We start from the raw sequence: 15,582 nt of genomic DNA, 5'->3' as shown, positions 1-15,582 counted from the left end.
ATTGGGGAGTATGGAAACAAGACAGTGAGGAAGCAGTACCCACAGCTTCCTTGTGCAAATGCAACAAGATGCCAGCCTCTGCCCTCAAGAGTGGTGGTGCCTGGCCGGGTGCAGTGGCTCACGCCTATAATCCCAGCACTTTGGGAGGCCGAGGCAGGTGGATCACCTGAGGTCACAAGTTCGAGACCAGCCTGGCTAACCCCGTTTCTACTAAAAATACAAAAAATTAGCCGGGCGTGGTGGTGCACGCCTGTAATCCCAGCTACTTGGAGGCTGAGGCAGGAGAATCGCTTGAACCCCGGAGGCGGAGATTGCCTACCGGGGTATTGCTTGAGGCCAGGAACTCAAGGCTATAGTGTGCTGTGATCTCATCTGTCTCCTTAGTGAGTGATACTCTAACTTTCCATTTATGACAAAGATACAAGTTATTCGAGAAGTTGAAGTTACAGTGAGCCAAGATTGTCCCACTGCACTCCAGCCTGGGCAACAGAGTGAGCCATTGTCTCGAAAAATATAGATAGATAATTGTAGGGATAGCAGAGGTAAAGGTCCTGATACCAGTTCTGCCACTGCCTCTGTGTGACTAAGGTAGGCAAGACACCTTACCTCTTCTGTCTTACTTCTTTTGCTGCATTATATTTTCATTTTAATTTATATATATATATTTATTTATTTTATTTTAATTTTTTTTTGAGAGAGTCTCACACTGTAGCCCAGGCTGGAGTGCAATGGCATAATCTCAGCTCACTGCAACCTCTGCCTCCCGGGTTCAAGCAATTCTCCTGCCTCAGCCTCCTGAGTAGCTGGGATTACAGGCACCTGCCACCAGGCCTGGCTTATTTTTTGTATTTTTTAGTAGAGACAGGGTTGCAGTATGTTGGCCAGGCTGATCTTGAACTCCTGACCCTGTGATCTTCCCACGTCAGCCTCCAAAAGTGCTGGGACTACAGGTGTGAGCCACCGTGCCCGGCCACCCCTGACTAATTTTAAAAAATTTTCTGTAGAAATGGAGTTTTACCCAGGCTGGTCTCAAACCCCTGGACTCAAGCGATCCACCCACCTTAACCTCCCAAAGTGCTGGGATTGCTGGTGTAATAATAATAAAAAAAAAACTTTCAGTAAAGAGAAGAGATTAGTAAAATGAGCCCCCGTATATGCCCTCTACTTAGATTTACCAGTTGTTAACATTGTGCTACACTTCTGTATCTGCATTTTTCTTGTCCTTATTGAATGAAATCCTTTGAAAGTCAAATATAGACAACATGAAACCTTACTCCTAAGGACATCCTTCTATGTAGCCAAAATACTGTAATCACAGCTAAGACATTTAACATTGATTAAATACCTAATATGTATTTTTATTTTATTTTATTTTACTTTGATACAGAGTCTTGCTCTGTCGCCAGGCTGGAGTGCAGTGGCGCGATCTTGACTCACTGTAACCTCCGCCTCCAATGTTCAAGGGATATTCCTGCCTCAGCCTCCTGAGTAGCTGGGACTACAGGCACCTGCCACCACGCCCACCTAATTTTTGTATTTTTAGTAGAGACAGGGTTTCACCATGTTGGCCAGGATGGTCTCGAACTCTGACCTCAGGTGATCTGCCCACCTCAGCCTCCCAAAGTGCTGGGATTACAGGCGTGAGCCACTGCACCGGCTATTTTTCTGTATTTTTAGTAGAGGCGGAGTTTCACCATATTGGCCAGGCTGGTCTTGAACTCCTGACCTCAAATGATCCACTCACCTCGGCTTCCCAAAGTGTTGGGATTACAGGTGTGAGCCACTGTGCCTGGCCCACCCGATGGTTTAGTAGCCATGATGATCATTACCTGAATTAGTTATTACTGTGTTACAAAATGGTGATTTTCCAATACTGTCATTCATTTATTCATTCATTCATTCATATTCCTATGACATTCTATAAAGAAGAGCCCAGGCCATGCATGGTGGTTCACTCCTGTAATCCCAGCACTATGGGCAGCTGAGGCCAGGGGATCACCTGAGGTCAGGAGTTCAAGACCAGCCTGTCCAACATGGTGAAACCCCGTCTCTACTGAAAATACAAAAAGTTAGTCAGGTGTGGTGGCCTGCACCTGTAGTCCCAGATACTCGGGAGGCTGAGGCAGAAGAATCACTTGAACCCGGGAGGGGGAAGTTGCAGTGAGCCGAGATCGTGCCACTGCACTCCAGCCTGGGTGACAGAGCAAGACTTCAGCAACAAAAAAGAGCCCTGCCCCTTTTTTATTATCACTATGAATTTACAGATTTTTTCCAATGTTACAATTTATTGCTAACACTTTTTCATGCTGAAATTATGACAAGTTTGGCAAATAATAGCTTCTTCAAGTTGGTCCCTAAGTCCTTATGACACAACCACAGTATTTGAGCACTTCATTGCTTTCTGGCACAATAATATATTCCAGACTCACCTATTACTTTCCCTGCCTAAGAACTTGGAGTCAGCAATTTCACTAGTAAAAAATTATTATGTCCAGTTGTTTTCCCTGTGCAATATTTCACTTAATGTTCAGTGGTTTTTGTTTGTTTTCTTTTCTTTTTTTTTTTTTGAGTCTCGCTCTGTCCCCCAGGCTGGAGTGCAGTGGCGCAATCTCAGCTCACTGCAAGCTCCGCCTCCTGGGTTCACGCCATTCTCCCGCCTCAGTCTCCCCAGTAGCTGGGACTACAGGCGCATGCCATCATGGCCAGCAAAGTTATTTATTTATTTATTTATTTATTTATTTTGAGACAGAGTGTTGCTCTGTCACCCAGGCTGTAGTGCAGTGGCGCAATCTCGGCTCACTGCAACCTCCGCCTCCCAGGTTCAAGCGATTCTCCTGCCTCAGCCTCCCGAATAGCTGGGATTACAGGTGCACGCCACCACGCCCAGCTAAGTTTTTGTATTTTCAGTAGAGATGGGGTTGCACCATGTTAGCCAGGATGGTCTCAATCTCCTGACCTTGTGATCTGCCGGCCTTGGTCTCCCAAAGTGCTGGGATTACAGGCGTGAGCCACTGCGCCCGGCCTAATTTTTTTTTTTGAGACGGAGTCTTGCCCTGTTGCCCAGGCTGGAATGCAATGGCATGATCTCGGCTCACTGCAACCTCCGCCTCCCGGGTTAGAGCGATTCTCCTGTCTCAGCCTCTCGAGTAGCAGGGATTACAGGCACGCGCCACCATGCCCGGCTAAGTTTTTTTAATCTTTAGTAGAGACAGGGTTTTAGTAGAGACAGGATGGTCTCAAACTCCTGACTTCGTGATCCGCCTGCTTCGGCCTCCCAAAGTGCTGGGATTACAGGTGTGAGCCACCGTGCCTGGCCATTTTTTATTTTTTGTAGACATGGCTTCGCCATTTTGCCTAGGCTGGCCTTCAACTCCTGGGCTCAAATGATCCACCTGCATCGGTCTCCCAAAGTGTTGGGATTACAGGCATGAGCCACCACGCCCGGCTAATGTCCAGTTTTAAACACAGGAAAAGTATTCTTTTGACATTGAACTGGCCGGTTGTGATGGCTCACGCCTGTAATCCCAGCACTTTGGGAGGCTGAGGTGGGCGGATCACTTGGGGTCAGGAGTTTTAGAGCAGCCTGGCCAACATGATGAAACCCTGTCTCTACTAACAATACTAAAACTAGCTGGGTGTGGCAGCACATATCTGTAGTTTCAGCTACTTAGGAGGCTGAGGCAGGAGAATCGCTTGAACCTGGAAGGCAGAGGTTGCAGTGAGCCAAGATTGTGCCACTGCACTCCAACCTGGGCGACAGAGCGAGACTCTGTCTCAAAAAAAAAAAAAAAAAAAAAAAAAAAAAACACGAAAAAAACGAAGGCCGGGCGCGGTGGCTGAAGCCTGTAATCCCAGCACTTTGGGAGGCCGAGGCTGGCGAATCACGAAGTCAAGAGATCGAGACCATCCTGCCTAACACGGTGAAACCCCGTCTCTACTAAAAGTACAAAAAAATTAGCCGGGCGTGGTGGCGGGCGCCTGTAGTCCCAGCTGCTTGGGAGGCTGAGGCAGGAGAATGGTGTGAACCCAGGAGGCGGAGCTTGCAGTGAGCCGAGATTGGGCCACTGCACTGGGAGACAGAGCAAGACTCCATCTCAAAAAAAAAAAAAAAAAACGAAAAGAAATTGAACTGTGTTCAGATGCAGTAAGGAAAGGAGAGGAGGAGATAGGAAAGAGAAAGAAAGACATTTTCAACGGCTTGGCATGCTCAATCCTTCATAGTTTTGTTTTCTCTGTGCCTAACAGGGAAAAGGAACTTACTGTGTTCTAGGAACTGTTAGAAGTTGAGTGTAGCTCTCGCCTGTAATACCAGCACTTTGGGAGGCCGAGGCGGGCGGATCGCGAAGTCAGGAGATTGAGACCATCCTGGCTAACACGGTGAAAACCCGTCTCTACTAAAAATACAAAAAATTAGCCGGGCGCGGTGGCGGGCGCCTGTAGTCCCAGCTACTCGGGAGGCTGAGGCAGGAGAATGGCGTGAATCCGGGAGGCGGAGCTTGCAGTGAGCCGAGATCGCGCCACTGCACTCCAGCCTGGGCGACAGAGCGAGACTCCGTCTCAAAAAAAAAAAAAAAAAAAAAAAGAAAAGAAAAAGAAAAAGAAAAGTAGGGCCAGTAGGGAATATGAATTTTATTCTAAGTGTAATGAGAAGTATTAAAGTTGTTTCTTCTAGCTGTATTTTGCTTTTTATTATAGAAAAATCTCAAACATTTACAAAAGTAGACAAAATATGAAAATATTACTCATTGCCCAGCTCCAACCATCATTAATCCCCTGTTCCCAACTTATAATTTCTTCTTTTTTTTGAGACAGAGTTTTGCTCTTGTTGCCGAGGCTGGAGTTCAATGGCACGATCTCGGCTCACTGCAACCTCCGCCTCCCAGGTTGAAGCGATTCTCCTGCCTCAGCCTACCTAGTAGCTGGGATTACAGGCATGTGCCACCACACCCAGCTAATTTTGTATTTTTAGTAGAGACGGGGTTTCTTCATGTTGGTCAGGCTGGTCTCGAACTCCCAACCTCAGGTGATCTGCCCGCCTTGTCCTCCCAAAGTGCTGGGATTACAGGTATGAACCACTGCACCCGGCCCAACTTAAAATTTCTTTTCTTTTTTTTTGAGCCGGAGTTTCGCTCTGTCATCCAGGCTGGAGTGCAGTGGTGAGATCTCGGCTCACTCTAACCTCCGCCTCCTGGGTTCAAGCGATTCTCCTGCTTCAACCTTCCAAGTAGCTGGGATTACAGACACCCGCCACCATGCTCAGCTAATTATTTGTATTTTTAGTAGAGACAGGTTTTCACCACGTGGCCAGGCTGGTCTTGAACTCCCGACCTCAAGTGATCCGCTCTCCTCAGACTCCCAAAGTGCTGGGATTACAGGTGTGAACCACCTCGCCTTGCCACTATCCCCATTTTAGAGAGGCAAAATCAAGGTACAGAAAAACTTGCCCGTGGTAACTAGCTAGAAAATGATAGAAGCACTTAGGTCCGGGCAGTCTAATTCCAGAGTCCTTCAAACTTCCTCTTGTCACTGTTGTCATTCAAAGAGGAGTTTCTGTATCTAGCATTTACGCTAAGCTCTACATAAATTATCTCAAGTGACCTTCACAAAGTGTGTGAGATGGAGGTGTCATGCTCGTTTCACAGACAAGGAAACAGTTTCCAAACAGCTGGGTCACTTGCTCAGGGTTATTTTACTAATAAATGGCAGATAGGAATCCAGATCTGTCCAACTCCAAAATGAACACCCTTAGATTATGCAATCTCTAAGGTCAAGAAATACATTCTAGTCTCACAGCTGGAAGAATTCATCTGGTTCAAAAGCTTCCTTTCACAGATCTGAGGCCCTGAGAAGGGAAGTGTTGGGTCCAAGTTTGAGGCAGAGCTAGGGGTAGAAATTGCCTCAGATTTACCGTCCTAGAATGATGCTTGGTAATAGGTGGTAGAAACACTGTAAATGATTGAAATTCTAAAATGTAAGAACAGACAGGGCACTGTGGCTTATGCCTATAATTCTAGCACTTTGGGAGGCTGAGGTGGGAGGATTGCTTGAGGCCAGGATTTCAAGACCAGACTGGGGAACATCTCGAATTAAGAAAATTTAAGTAAGTAAAATTTAAGAACAAACACAAAATCATGCATGAGGGCTGGGCGCAGTGGCTCAGGCCTGTAATCCCAGCACTTTGGGAGGCCCAGGCGGGTGGATTATCTGAGGTCAGGAGTTCAGGACCAGCCTAGCCAACATGGTGAAACCCTGTCTCTACTAAAAAATATAAAAATTAGCCAGGTGTGGTGGCGGGCGCTAGGAATCCCATCTACTCAGGAGGCTGAGACAGGAGAATCGCCTGAACCTAGGAGGTGGAGGTTGCAGTGAGCCGAGATTATTCTGTTGCACTCCGGCCTGGGTGACAGAGCGAGACTCTGTCTCAAAAACAACAACAACAACAACAAAACCTGCTATATCCTCATCACCTATAACAGTGTCTGCCTGGCATGTAGTAGGTTCTGTTTTTTTGTTTGTTTTGTTTAAGACGGAGTCTTGCTCTGTTGCCCAGGCTGGAGTGCAGTGGTGCAGTCTCAGCTCACTGTAACCTCCACCTCTCGGGTTCAGGCGATTCTCCTGCCTCAGCCTCCTGAGTAGCTGGGATCACAGGTGTTCACCACCACGCTGGCTAATTTTTTTTTTTTTTTTTTTTGATACTGAGTCTCGCTCTGTTGCCCAGGCTGGAGTGCAGTGGTGCAATTTCGGCTCATCACAACCTCCACCTCCCGGTTTCAAGGGATTCTCCTGCCTCAGCCTCCAGAGTAGCTGGGACTATAGGTGGGCGCCACAATGCCCAGCTAATTTTTTGTATTTTTAGTAGAGACAGAGTTTCACTATGTTGGCCAGCTTGTCTTGAACTCCTGACCTTGTGATCCCCCTGCCTCGGCCTCCCAAAGTGCTAGGATTATAGGCATGATCCATCATGCCCAGCCCGAGGATATAGCTTTTAACAAAATAGGCCAAGTCTCTATTGTCAAGCAGCTTATTTTCTGTTTCATTCAATAAACATAATAAAAATAGCTAATGCTTATCTAGTGCTTATCATTGCTGGCACCAAGTGCTATACAATGACCATACTACCCATTTCAATTTTCGTAACAACCCTTTGAGGTATTTGTACTATTAATATTACCTCCTCATTTCCAGAAGAAGGAACAGTTATGTAGTGGTTAAGTAAAGTATACAACTAGTAGGTAGAAGAGCTGGAACCTGATCTAGGTACACTGGCTTGAGTGAGGGCTCTTGATGAGGTGTACTGGCTCCCTATACAGTTAGCAAGCTCTATCTCTGGCAGGTGTGGGGCTGTGAGTTAGACGAAGGTCCCTATGCTGGGAAGCTGTGGGAGAGAGAGAAGCTTAAATAATGAAGACGGATGGAAGGATGTTATTCATACTTGCTACTGGGAGGACATCTTCAGGCTAGCTAGCCCAATTTGTTTTGGGCTCCCTCTCCCTCCTTCTCTTTCTTAGTTTTTCTTTTTCTTTTATGAGTTTTCTCTTCTTTCCATCTCTTTTCTGCTTTCTCTCTTCCCTTTTCTCTCTCTCTCTTGTAAAAGTATTTTTGTAGGAGGGGTGCAGTGGCTAACACCTGTAATCCCAGCACTTTGGGAGGCTGAGGCGGGCGGATCACCTGAGGTCAGGAGTTTGAGACCAGCCTGGCCAACATGTCTCCAATTAGCTGGGCGTGGTGGCACATGCTTGTAGTCCCAGCTACTTGGGAGGCTGAGGCAGGAGAATTGCTTGAACCTGGGAGGTGGAGGTTGCAGAGACGAGACTGCACTCCAGCCTGGGCGACAGAATGAGATTTTAAAAAAAGCCTGGGTGCGGTGGCTCTTGCCTGTAATCCCAGCATTTTGGGAGGCTGAGGTGGATGGATCACTTGAGGTCAGGAGTTTGAGACCAGATTGGCAGACAGGGGAAAACGTTGTCTCTATAAAAATAAAAAAATTAGCCAGATTTGGTAGTGGATGCCTATAGTCCCAGCTACTCGGGAGGCTGAGGCAGGAGAATCTCCTGAATCTGGAAAGTGGAGGTTGCAGTGAGCTCAGATCTCACCACTGCACTCCAGCCTGGGTGAGGGAGTGAGACTCTGTCTCAAAAGGAAAACGAAACAAAACAAAACAAAAACAAAGAGAGACTGGCTGGGTGTGGTGGCTTACTCCTGAAATCCCAGTGCTTTGGGAAGCTGAGGTGGGTGAATCACTTGAGGACAGGAGTTTGAGATCAGACTGGGCAACATAGCGAGACGCTCGCCCCACCCACCTGCAAATCCCTAACTCTGAAAATATTTAAAAAGTAGCCAAGTGTGATGGCGCACGCCTGTAATCTCAGCTACCTAGAACGTTGAGGTGGGAGGATGTCTTGAGCCCAGGAGGTCGGGGCTGCCGAGAGGGGTGATCCTATCACTGCACGGTCACAAAATAAACAACAATAACAACAACAACAACAACAACAACAAAACCTTCCTATGCTTCATTTTTTTAAAGTCCTGAGTTGAACATTTTGTATTTTTGGCGTTAGGAAAAATGATTAAAATACCCCTGTGAGTGGCCGCGGCCAGTTTTAGTCTCTCTCTCATTCTGTGTGTGTGTATTGGGAGTCTTGCTCTGTCGCCCAGGCTGGAGTGCAGTGGCGCGATCTCGGCTCACTGCAATCTCTGCCTCCCGGGATCAAGCGATTCTCCTGCCTCAGCCTCCCGAGTAATCGGGATTACAGGCATAAGCCACCACGCCTGGCTAATTTTTGTATTTTCAGTAGAGACGGCAGGCTGGTCTTGAACTCCTCACCTCAGGTGATCCGCCCTCTCGGGCTCTCAAAGTGCTGGGTTTATAGGCGTGAGCCACCGCGCCCGGCCTAGTCTGTACGTCAATAGGCTTTTGAATAAAGTGGTTGCATATAGGGCGAATCGGCTTCCTGCTATCATCGTCCCGGGATTATGCTCTGGGACTCCGACAGGGTGCGGAACTAATGTAAGAGGGTCGAGGACATCGCCGGATTAATTTTCCTGCGAGGCCTGGTAGCTGGTTCCTTTCGCGTTTCCTGTCAGCGCGCATGCGCCGCCTGCGCTCCGCCGCTCGCGCCTCGGGTTCGGCTCGGGCTCCGGGATGTCCGCGCTGTGCGACCCTCCCGGGGCCCCAGGGCCACCTGGGCCTGCCCCGGCCACCCACGGTCCCGCGCCTCTCAGGTAGTTAGAGCCCTTGGCACCTTCCCCCCACCGCGCGGCCCCGCGCCTATCCCTAGCCTTCTCGGTAGAAACCCGGATCCTACCTCGAGAACTCACGTCAGGGTTCTCAGAGAGATTCTTGGTCAGGTCCTCCCAGAACTCAGGGACTGCTTCACCAAAACTCAGGGCTCCAGTGCCCGCCCTCCCGACCTCGGGCCTGCCTCTCGCTAGACTCCAATGCCTAACTACCCTCGACCCCGGGCTTCCTCTCCCAAGAGTCGGGGGTATCAGAACTCTTGGGAACCCAGCTGCCCGGGCCATTTTTGACCCTAGGAAACCCAGGGTCCTGACTTCATAGAGACTCCCTGAGACCCCAGGCCCAGAAACAGAATGCAGTCCGGCTGAGATATTCCCTTATATTAGGGTGTTTTTTGGAGGAAACAGAGGAATGGCACTGTTAGAGCCTTATCAGCACCTAGAGGATGCTGTCTTCTTTGACAGAAAAGGCGATAAGAGAAAGGGGATTTGCCACCTCCCATGACATTGGCTTCTGAACCTCTGAGACTGAACCCATATATGTTTTAGGAGGGAAAGGGTTGAAAAGCATTATTACTCTGTGCCCTGGGACACCCTGATGTCCAAGCACATTGAGGGTGCTGAGTAGGTGGTGGTGGTTGATGTGGTGGTAGGTGACTAAGATTTTGCAGAATATGGGAAGAAACAGATGTTAGGAGGGAGAGCCCTTAATAAGGTGCTTACAATTTTTTTTTTTTCCCATTAAGAGATTTCAAGGTGCTTGTGTTGTGGGATGGGGCGGGGCGGGGGTGGTGGTAGAAGGTGATAAAGTGGAAAGGTGTTTTTTTTTTTTTTTTTTTTTTGAGATGGTCGCCCTGACTCCCAGGCTGGAGTGCAGTGGCGTGATCTTGGCTTACTGCAACCTTCGCCTCCTGGGTTCAAGCGATTCTCATGCCTCAGCCTCCTGAGTAGCTGGGATTACACCATGCCTGGCTATTTTTTTTTTTTTTTTGTATTTTTAATAGAGATGAGGTTTCACCCTGTTGGCCAGGCTGGTTTCGATCTTCTGACCTCAAGTGATCCACCCTCCTTGGCCTCCCAAAGTGCTAGGATTACAGACGTGAGGCACCTCAGCCAGCCTGGAAATGTTTTTAAAGCAGATATTATAGAAACACAAATATAGTCAATTCAACAAATATTTATTGACTACCTTCCATATACTGTGTACTTCAATAGAAGTGGATTCAGTGTTGAAGAGCACAGAAATGGTTCCTACACTCTTGGCGCATATAGTCTGATTGCTTAACCTTGATTTCGTTCTTTTTTTTGACGGCGCACACAGTCTGGGGTGCAGTGGTGTGATTTTGGCTCACTGCAGCCCTGCTTCCAGGGCTCAAGTGATCCTTCTGCCTCAACCTCCCCAGTAGGTGGGACCGCAGGCACATGCCACCATGCCTGGCTAATTATTATTATTATTATTTTTTTTGTAGAGATGGGGTTTCACTATGTTCCTCAGACTGGTCTTGAACTCTTGCGCTCAAGCGATCCACCAGCCTTGGCCTCCCAAAGTGCTGGGATTATAGGCGTGAGCCACTGAAGCCAGCCTTGATTTGTCTGTAAAATGGGATCATAATAGTACCTAACTTATTGAACTGTTGTCAGGATTGAAATAATACACGCAAAGTACTTAAAAGAGTACCTGATATATTCTAAGAGTTATCTATTGCTGATATTATTACTGTTGTCATTGAAAGAAACATAGTTTTGGCCGGGCACGTGGCTCACGCCTGTAATCCCAGCACTTTGGGAGGCCGAGGCGGGAGGATCACAAGGTCAGGAGATCGAGACCATCCTGGCTAACACGGTGAAACCCCGTCTCTACTAAAAATACAAAAAAAAATATTAGCCGGGCGTGGTGGCGGGCGCCTGTAGTCCCAGCTACTCGAGAGGCTGAGGCAGGAGAATGGCGTGAACCCAGGAGGTGGAGCTTGCAGTGAGTGGACACCACTGCACTCCAGCCTGGGCGGCAGAGCGAGACTCCGTCTCGGGGCGGGGGGAGAAAGAAACATAGCTTTTATTGAGTGATTAGTGTGAATCTGGTATGGAACCTAAGTGCTTTTTTTTTCCCTCAGGCCATCCTTCTGCAGAACTTAAGTGCTTTATAAACATTCTCAACCAGGCATGGTGCCTCACACCTGTAATGCCAGCACTTTGGGAGGCTAAGGTGGGCAAACTGCTTGAGGCCATGAAACCAGCCTGTGGAACATAGCCAGACCTCATTTCTATAAAAAGGTTAAAAAGTTAGCTGGGTGTCGTGGCATGTGCTTGAAGTTGCAGCTACTCAGGAGGCTGAGATGGGAGGATGCTTTGAGTCTGGGAGTTCGAGACTGCAGTGAGCTGTGATCTTGGCACTGCACTCCAGCCTGGGTGACAGAGCGAGACCCTGTCTTGAAAAACAAAAACAGGGCGGGAGCAGTGGCTCATGCCTGTACTCCTAGCACTTTGGGAGGCTGAAGTGGGCGGATTACTTGAGGTCAGGAGTTTGAGACCAGCCTGGGCAACATGGTAAAATCTGTCTCTACTAAAAATACAAAAATTAGCCAGGTATGGTGGCACACACCTGTAGTCCCAGCTACTCTGGAGGCTGAGGCAGGAGAATTGCTTGAACCCAGTAGGCGGAGGTTGCAGTGAGCCAAGGTGGCGCCACTGCACTCCAGCCTGGGCGACAAAGCAAGACTCTATCTCAAAAAACAAAACAAAGGCCGGGCGCGGTGGCTCACGCCTGTAATCCCAACACTTTTGGAGGCCGAGGGGGACGGATCATGAGGTCAGGAGATCGAGACCATCCTGGCTAACACGGTGAAACCCCATCTGTACTAAAAATACAAAAAATTAGCTAGGCATGGTGGCGGGTGCCTGTAGTCCCAGCTACTCGGGAGGCTGAGGCAGGAGAATGGCGTGAACCCAGGAGGCGGAGCTTGCAGTGAGCTGAGATCATGCCACTGCACTCCAGCCTGGACAACAGAGCGAGACTCCATCTCAAAAAAAAAAAATTATCTTATGAGGGAAGTATTTTTATTATCCCTATTTAACATAAAAGGCAAAGCTCATACAGGAAAGGTAAGTTGCCTAACATCTCACAACACTCTTAAGTCTGTTTCTTTTGCTTCCTTGTAGTGCTCAGGAACTGTCCCAGGAAATCAAGGCTTTTCTGACTGGCGTAGACCCCATTCTGGGCCACCAACTTTCAGCCCGGGAACATGCTCGCTGTGGTCTTCTCCTGCTCCGTTCTTTGCCACCTGCTCGGGCTGCTGTGCTTGACCACTTGAGAGGTGTCTTTGATGAGAGTGTCCGGGCCCACCTGGCTGCCCTGGATGAAACCCCTGTGGCTGGTCCACCTCACCTCCGTCCACCTCCACCCTCCCATGTCCCTGCTGGTGGACCTGGTCTAGAGGATGTGGTTCAGGAAGTGCAGCAGGTGCTGTCTGAGTTTATCCGGGCCAACCCAAAGGCCTGGGCACCTGTGATTAGTGCATGGTCCATTGACCTCATGGGGCAACTGAGCAGCACGTACTCAGGCCAGCACCAGCGTGTTCCCCACGCTACTGGCGCTCTTAATGAACTGCTACAGCTGTGGATGGGTTGTAGGGCCACGCGTACATTAATGGACATCTATGTGCAGTGCCTCTCGGCTCTCATTGGTAGCTGCCCAGATGCGTGTGTGGATGCCTTGCTGGATACCTCTGTTCAGCATTCTCCACACTTTGACTGGGTTGTGGCACATATTGGCTCCTCTTTTCCTGGCACCATCATTTCCCGGGTTCTCTCCTGTGGCCTTAAGGACTTTTGTGTCCATGGTGGGGCTGGAGGTGGAGCTGGCAGTAGTGGTGGAAGCTCTTCTCAGACCCCCTCTACAGACCCCTTCCCTGGATCTCCTGCCATTCCTGCGGAGAAACGGGTGCCCAAGATTGCCTCAGTTGTAGGCATCCTAGGTCACCTGGCCTCCCGCCACGGAGATAGCATCCGACGGGAGCTCCTGCGAATGTTCCATGATAGCCTGGCAGGGGGATCTGGAGGCCGCAGTGGGGACCCCTCCCTTCAGGCCACGGTTCCCTTCCTACTGCAGCTGGCAGTCATGTCACCAGCTTTGCTGGGCACTGTCTCTGGAGAGCTTGTGGATTGCCTCAAGCCCCCAGCTGTGCTGAGCCAGCTGCAGCAACACCTTCAAGGATTCCCCCGAGAGGAGCTGGACAACATGTTGAACCTGGCTGTGCACCTGGTGAGCCAGGCCTCTGGGGCAGGTGCCTACCGCTTGCTGCAGTTCCTGGTGGACACAGCTATGCCTGCTTCGGTCATTACCACCCAGGGCCTGGCTGTGCCAGACACCGTGCGTGAGGCTTGTGACCGGCTAATCCAGCTGCTGCTGCTGCACCTGCAAAAACTGGTTCATCACCGGGGAGGGTCTCCTGGGGAAGGGGTGCTAGGCCCGCCCCCACCTCCCCGCTCGGTGCCCTTTTTAGATGCGCTCAAAAACCATGTTGGAGAGCTGTGTGGAGAGACGTTACGATTGGAACGGAAGCGCTTCCTCTGGCAGCACCAGCTCTTGGGCCTGCTGTCTGTCTATACCCGGCCTAGCTGTGGACCTGAGGCCTTGGGCCATCTGCTGAGCCGAGCCCGAAGCCCTGAAGAGTTGAGTTTGGCCACCCAGTTATATGCAGGGCTAGTGGTCAGCCTCTCTGGCCTCCTGCCCCTGGCTTTCCGAAGCTGTCTGGCTCGGGTGCATGCAGGGACATTACAGCCTCCCTTCACGGCCCGGTTCCTGCGCAACTTGGCACTGCTAGTAGGGTGGGAACAGCAGGGTGGCGAGGGCCCTGCAGCCCTAGGGGCGCACTTTGGGGAATCTGCCTCAGCCCATCTGTCTGACCTGGCTCCTCTCCTGCTACATCCTGAGGAGGAAGTAGCTGAAGCTGCTGCCTCTCTCCTGGCCATTTGTCCCTTTCCTTCTGAAGCCTTATCCCCCTCCCAGCTCCTGGGACTGGTAAGGGCTGGGGTGCACCGCTTCTTTGCCTCTCTGAGGCTGCATGGACCCCCAGGTGTGGCCTCAGCCTGTCAGCTTCTCACCCGCCTGTCTCAGACATCCCCAGCTGGGCTCAAGGCTGTCCTGCAGCTGCTGGTTGAAGGAGCCTTACATCGAGGCAACACAGAACTGTTTGGTGGGGAAGTAGATGGGGACAATGAGACTCTCTCAGTTGTTTCAGCTTCTTTGGCTTCTGCCTCCCTGTTGGACACTAACCGGAGGCACACTGCAGCTGTGCCAGGTCCTGGAGGGATTTGGTCAGTTTTCCATGCTGGAGTCATCGGCCGTGGCTTAAAGCCACCCAAGTTTGTCCAGTCACGAAATCAGCAGGAAGTGATCTATAACACCCAGAGCCTCCTCAGCCTCCTGGTTCACTGCTGCAGTGCCCCAGGGGGCACTGAATGTGGGGAATGCTGGGGGGCGCCCATCTTGAGTCCAGAGGCAGCCAAAGCAGTGGCAGTGACCTTGGTGGAGAGTGTGTGTCCCGATGCAGCTGGTGCAGAGCTGGCCTGGCCCCCCGAGGAACACGCCCGGGCCACCGTGGAGCGGGATCTCCGCATTGGCCGGCGCTTCCGCGAACAGCCCCTGCTCTTTGAGCTGTTAAAGCTGGTAGCAGCTGCACCCCCAGCCCTGTGCTACTGTTCCGTGCTGCTTCGGGGGCTGCTGGCCGCCCTCTTGGGCCATTGGGAAGCCTCTCGCCACCCTGACACGACCCACTCCCCCTGGCACCTGGAGGCATCCTGCACCTTAGTAGCTGTCATGGCTGAGGGAAGCCTCCTGCCTCCGGCCCTGGGTAATATGCATGAAGTATTTAGCCAACTGGCACCTTTCGAGGTGCGTCTGCTGCTGCTCAGTGTCTGGGGTTTTCTCCGGGAGCATGGGCCCTTGCCTCAGAAGTTCATCTTCCAATCAGAGCGGGGTCGCTTCATTCGGGACTTCTCCAGGGAGGGTGGAGGTGAGGGTGGACCCCACCTGGCTGTGCTGCACAGTGTCCTCCACCGCAACATCGACCGCCTAGGTCTTTTCTCTGGCCGTTTCCAGGCACCTTCACCGTCCACTCTCCTTCGACAGGGGACGTAGCCTTTTCTTGCTCTGGAAGCCCAGGGAGGTTGAGCAGTGAGAGAGGGAAGGGACTAACGTGCTACGGAAGGGTGGAGGTTTCTCTTCTAAGTCCTTGGTCTAAAGAGCGCTGTCACTTTTTTCTCTCCCACTTTTTTTTTTCTAAATAAAATTTGCCAACTTGAGAAAACCAGTCCAGTGCTTCTGTCATGCTGAGAGCGTGCAAAGTC

The 15,582-nt window shown here is 50.4% G+C and overlaps 1 protein-coding gene across 1 annotated transcript; it reads left to right on the top strand.

The window, feature by feature from the left end:
- The first annotated feature begins 8,967 nt into the window (after positions 1-8,967).
- On the top strand, positions 8,968-15,542 carry INTS5 (integrator complex subunit 5). Its single transcript, XM_001154137.7, has 2 exons — positions 8,968-9,222; positions 12,394-15,542. Exons 1-2 carry the CDS (start codon positions 9,143-9,145, stop codon positions 15,371-15,373), a joined length of 3,060 nt encoding a protein of 1,019 aa, XP_001154137.1. The 5' UTR covers positions 8,968-9,142; the 3' UTR covers positions 15,374-15,542.
- The last annotated feature ends 40 nt before the right edge of the window (positions 15,543-15,582 follow it).

Source organism: Pan troglodytes, chromosome 9 (genome assembly GCF_028858775.2).
Source record: "Pan troglodytes isolate AG18354 chromosome 9, NHGRI_mPanTro3-v2.0_pri, whole genome shotgun sequence".
Lineage (NCBI taxonomy): Eukaryota > Metazoa > Chordata > Mammalia > Primates > Hominidae > Pan > Pan troglodytes.
The sequence above is the reverse complement of the archived record's forward strand: the minus strand, read 5'-3'. Positions and strand labels throughout refer to the sequence as shown.

What these genes read in the sequence shown, in the direction of transcription:
- INTS5 (XM_001154137.7), top strand. Translation starts at nt 9,143, where the DNA reads ATGTCCGCGCTGTGCGACCCTCCCGGGGCCCCAGGGCCACCTGGGCCT. An exon ending in CACGGTCCCGCGCCTCTCAG is followed by an intron (nt 9,223 to 12,393) that starts GTAGTTAGAGCC and finishes GCTTCCTTGTAG; the next exon opens with TGCTCAGGAACTGTCCCAGG.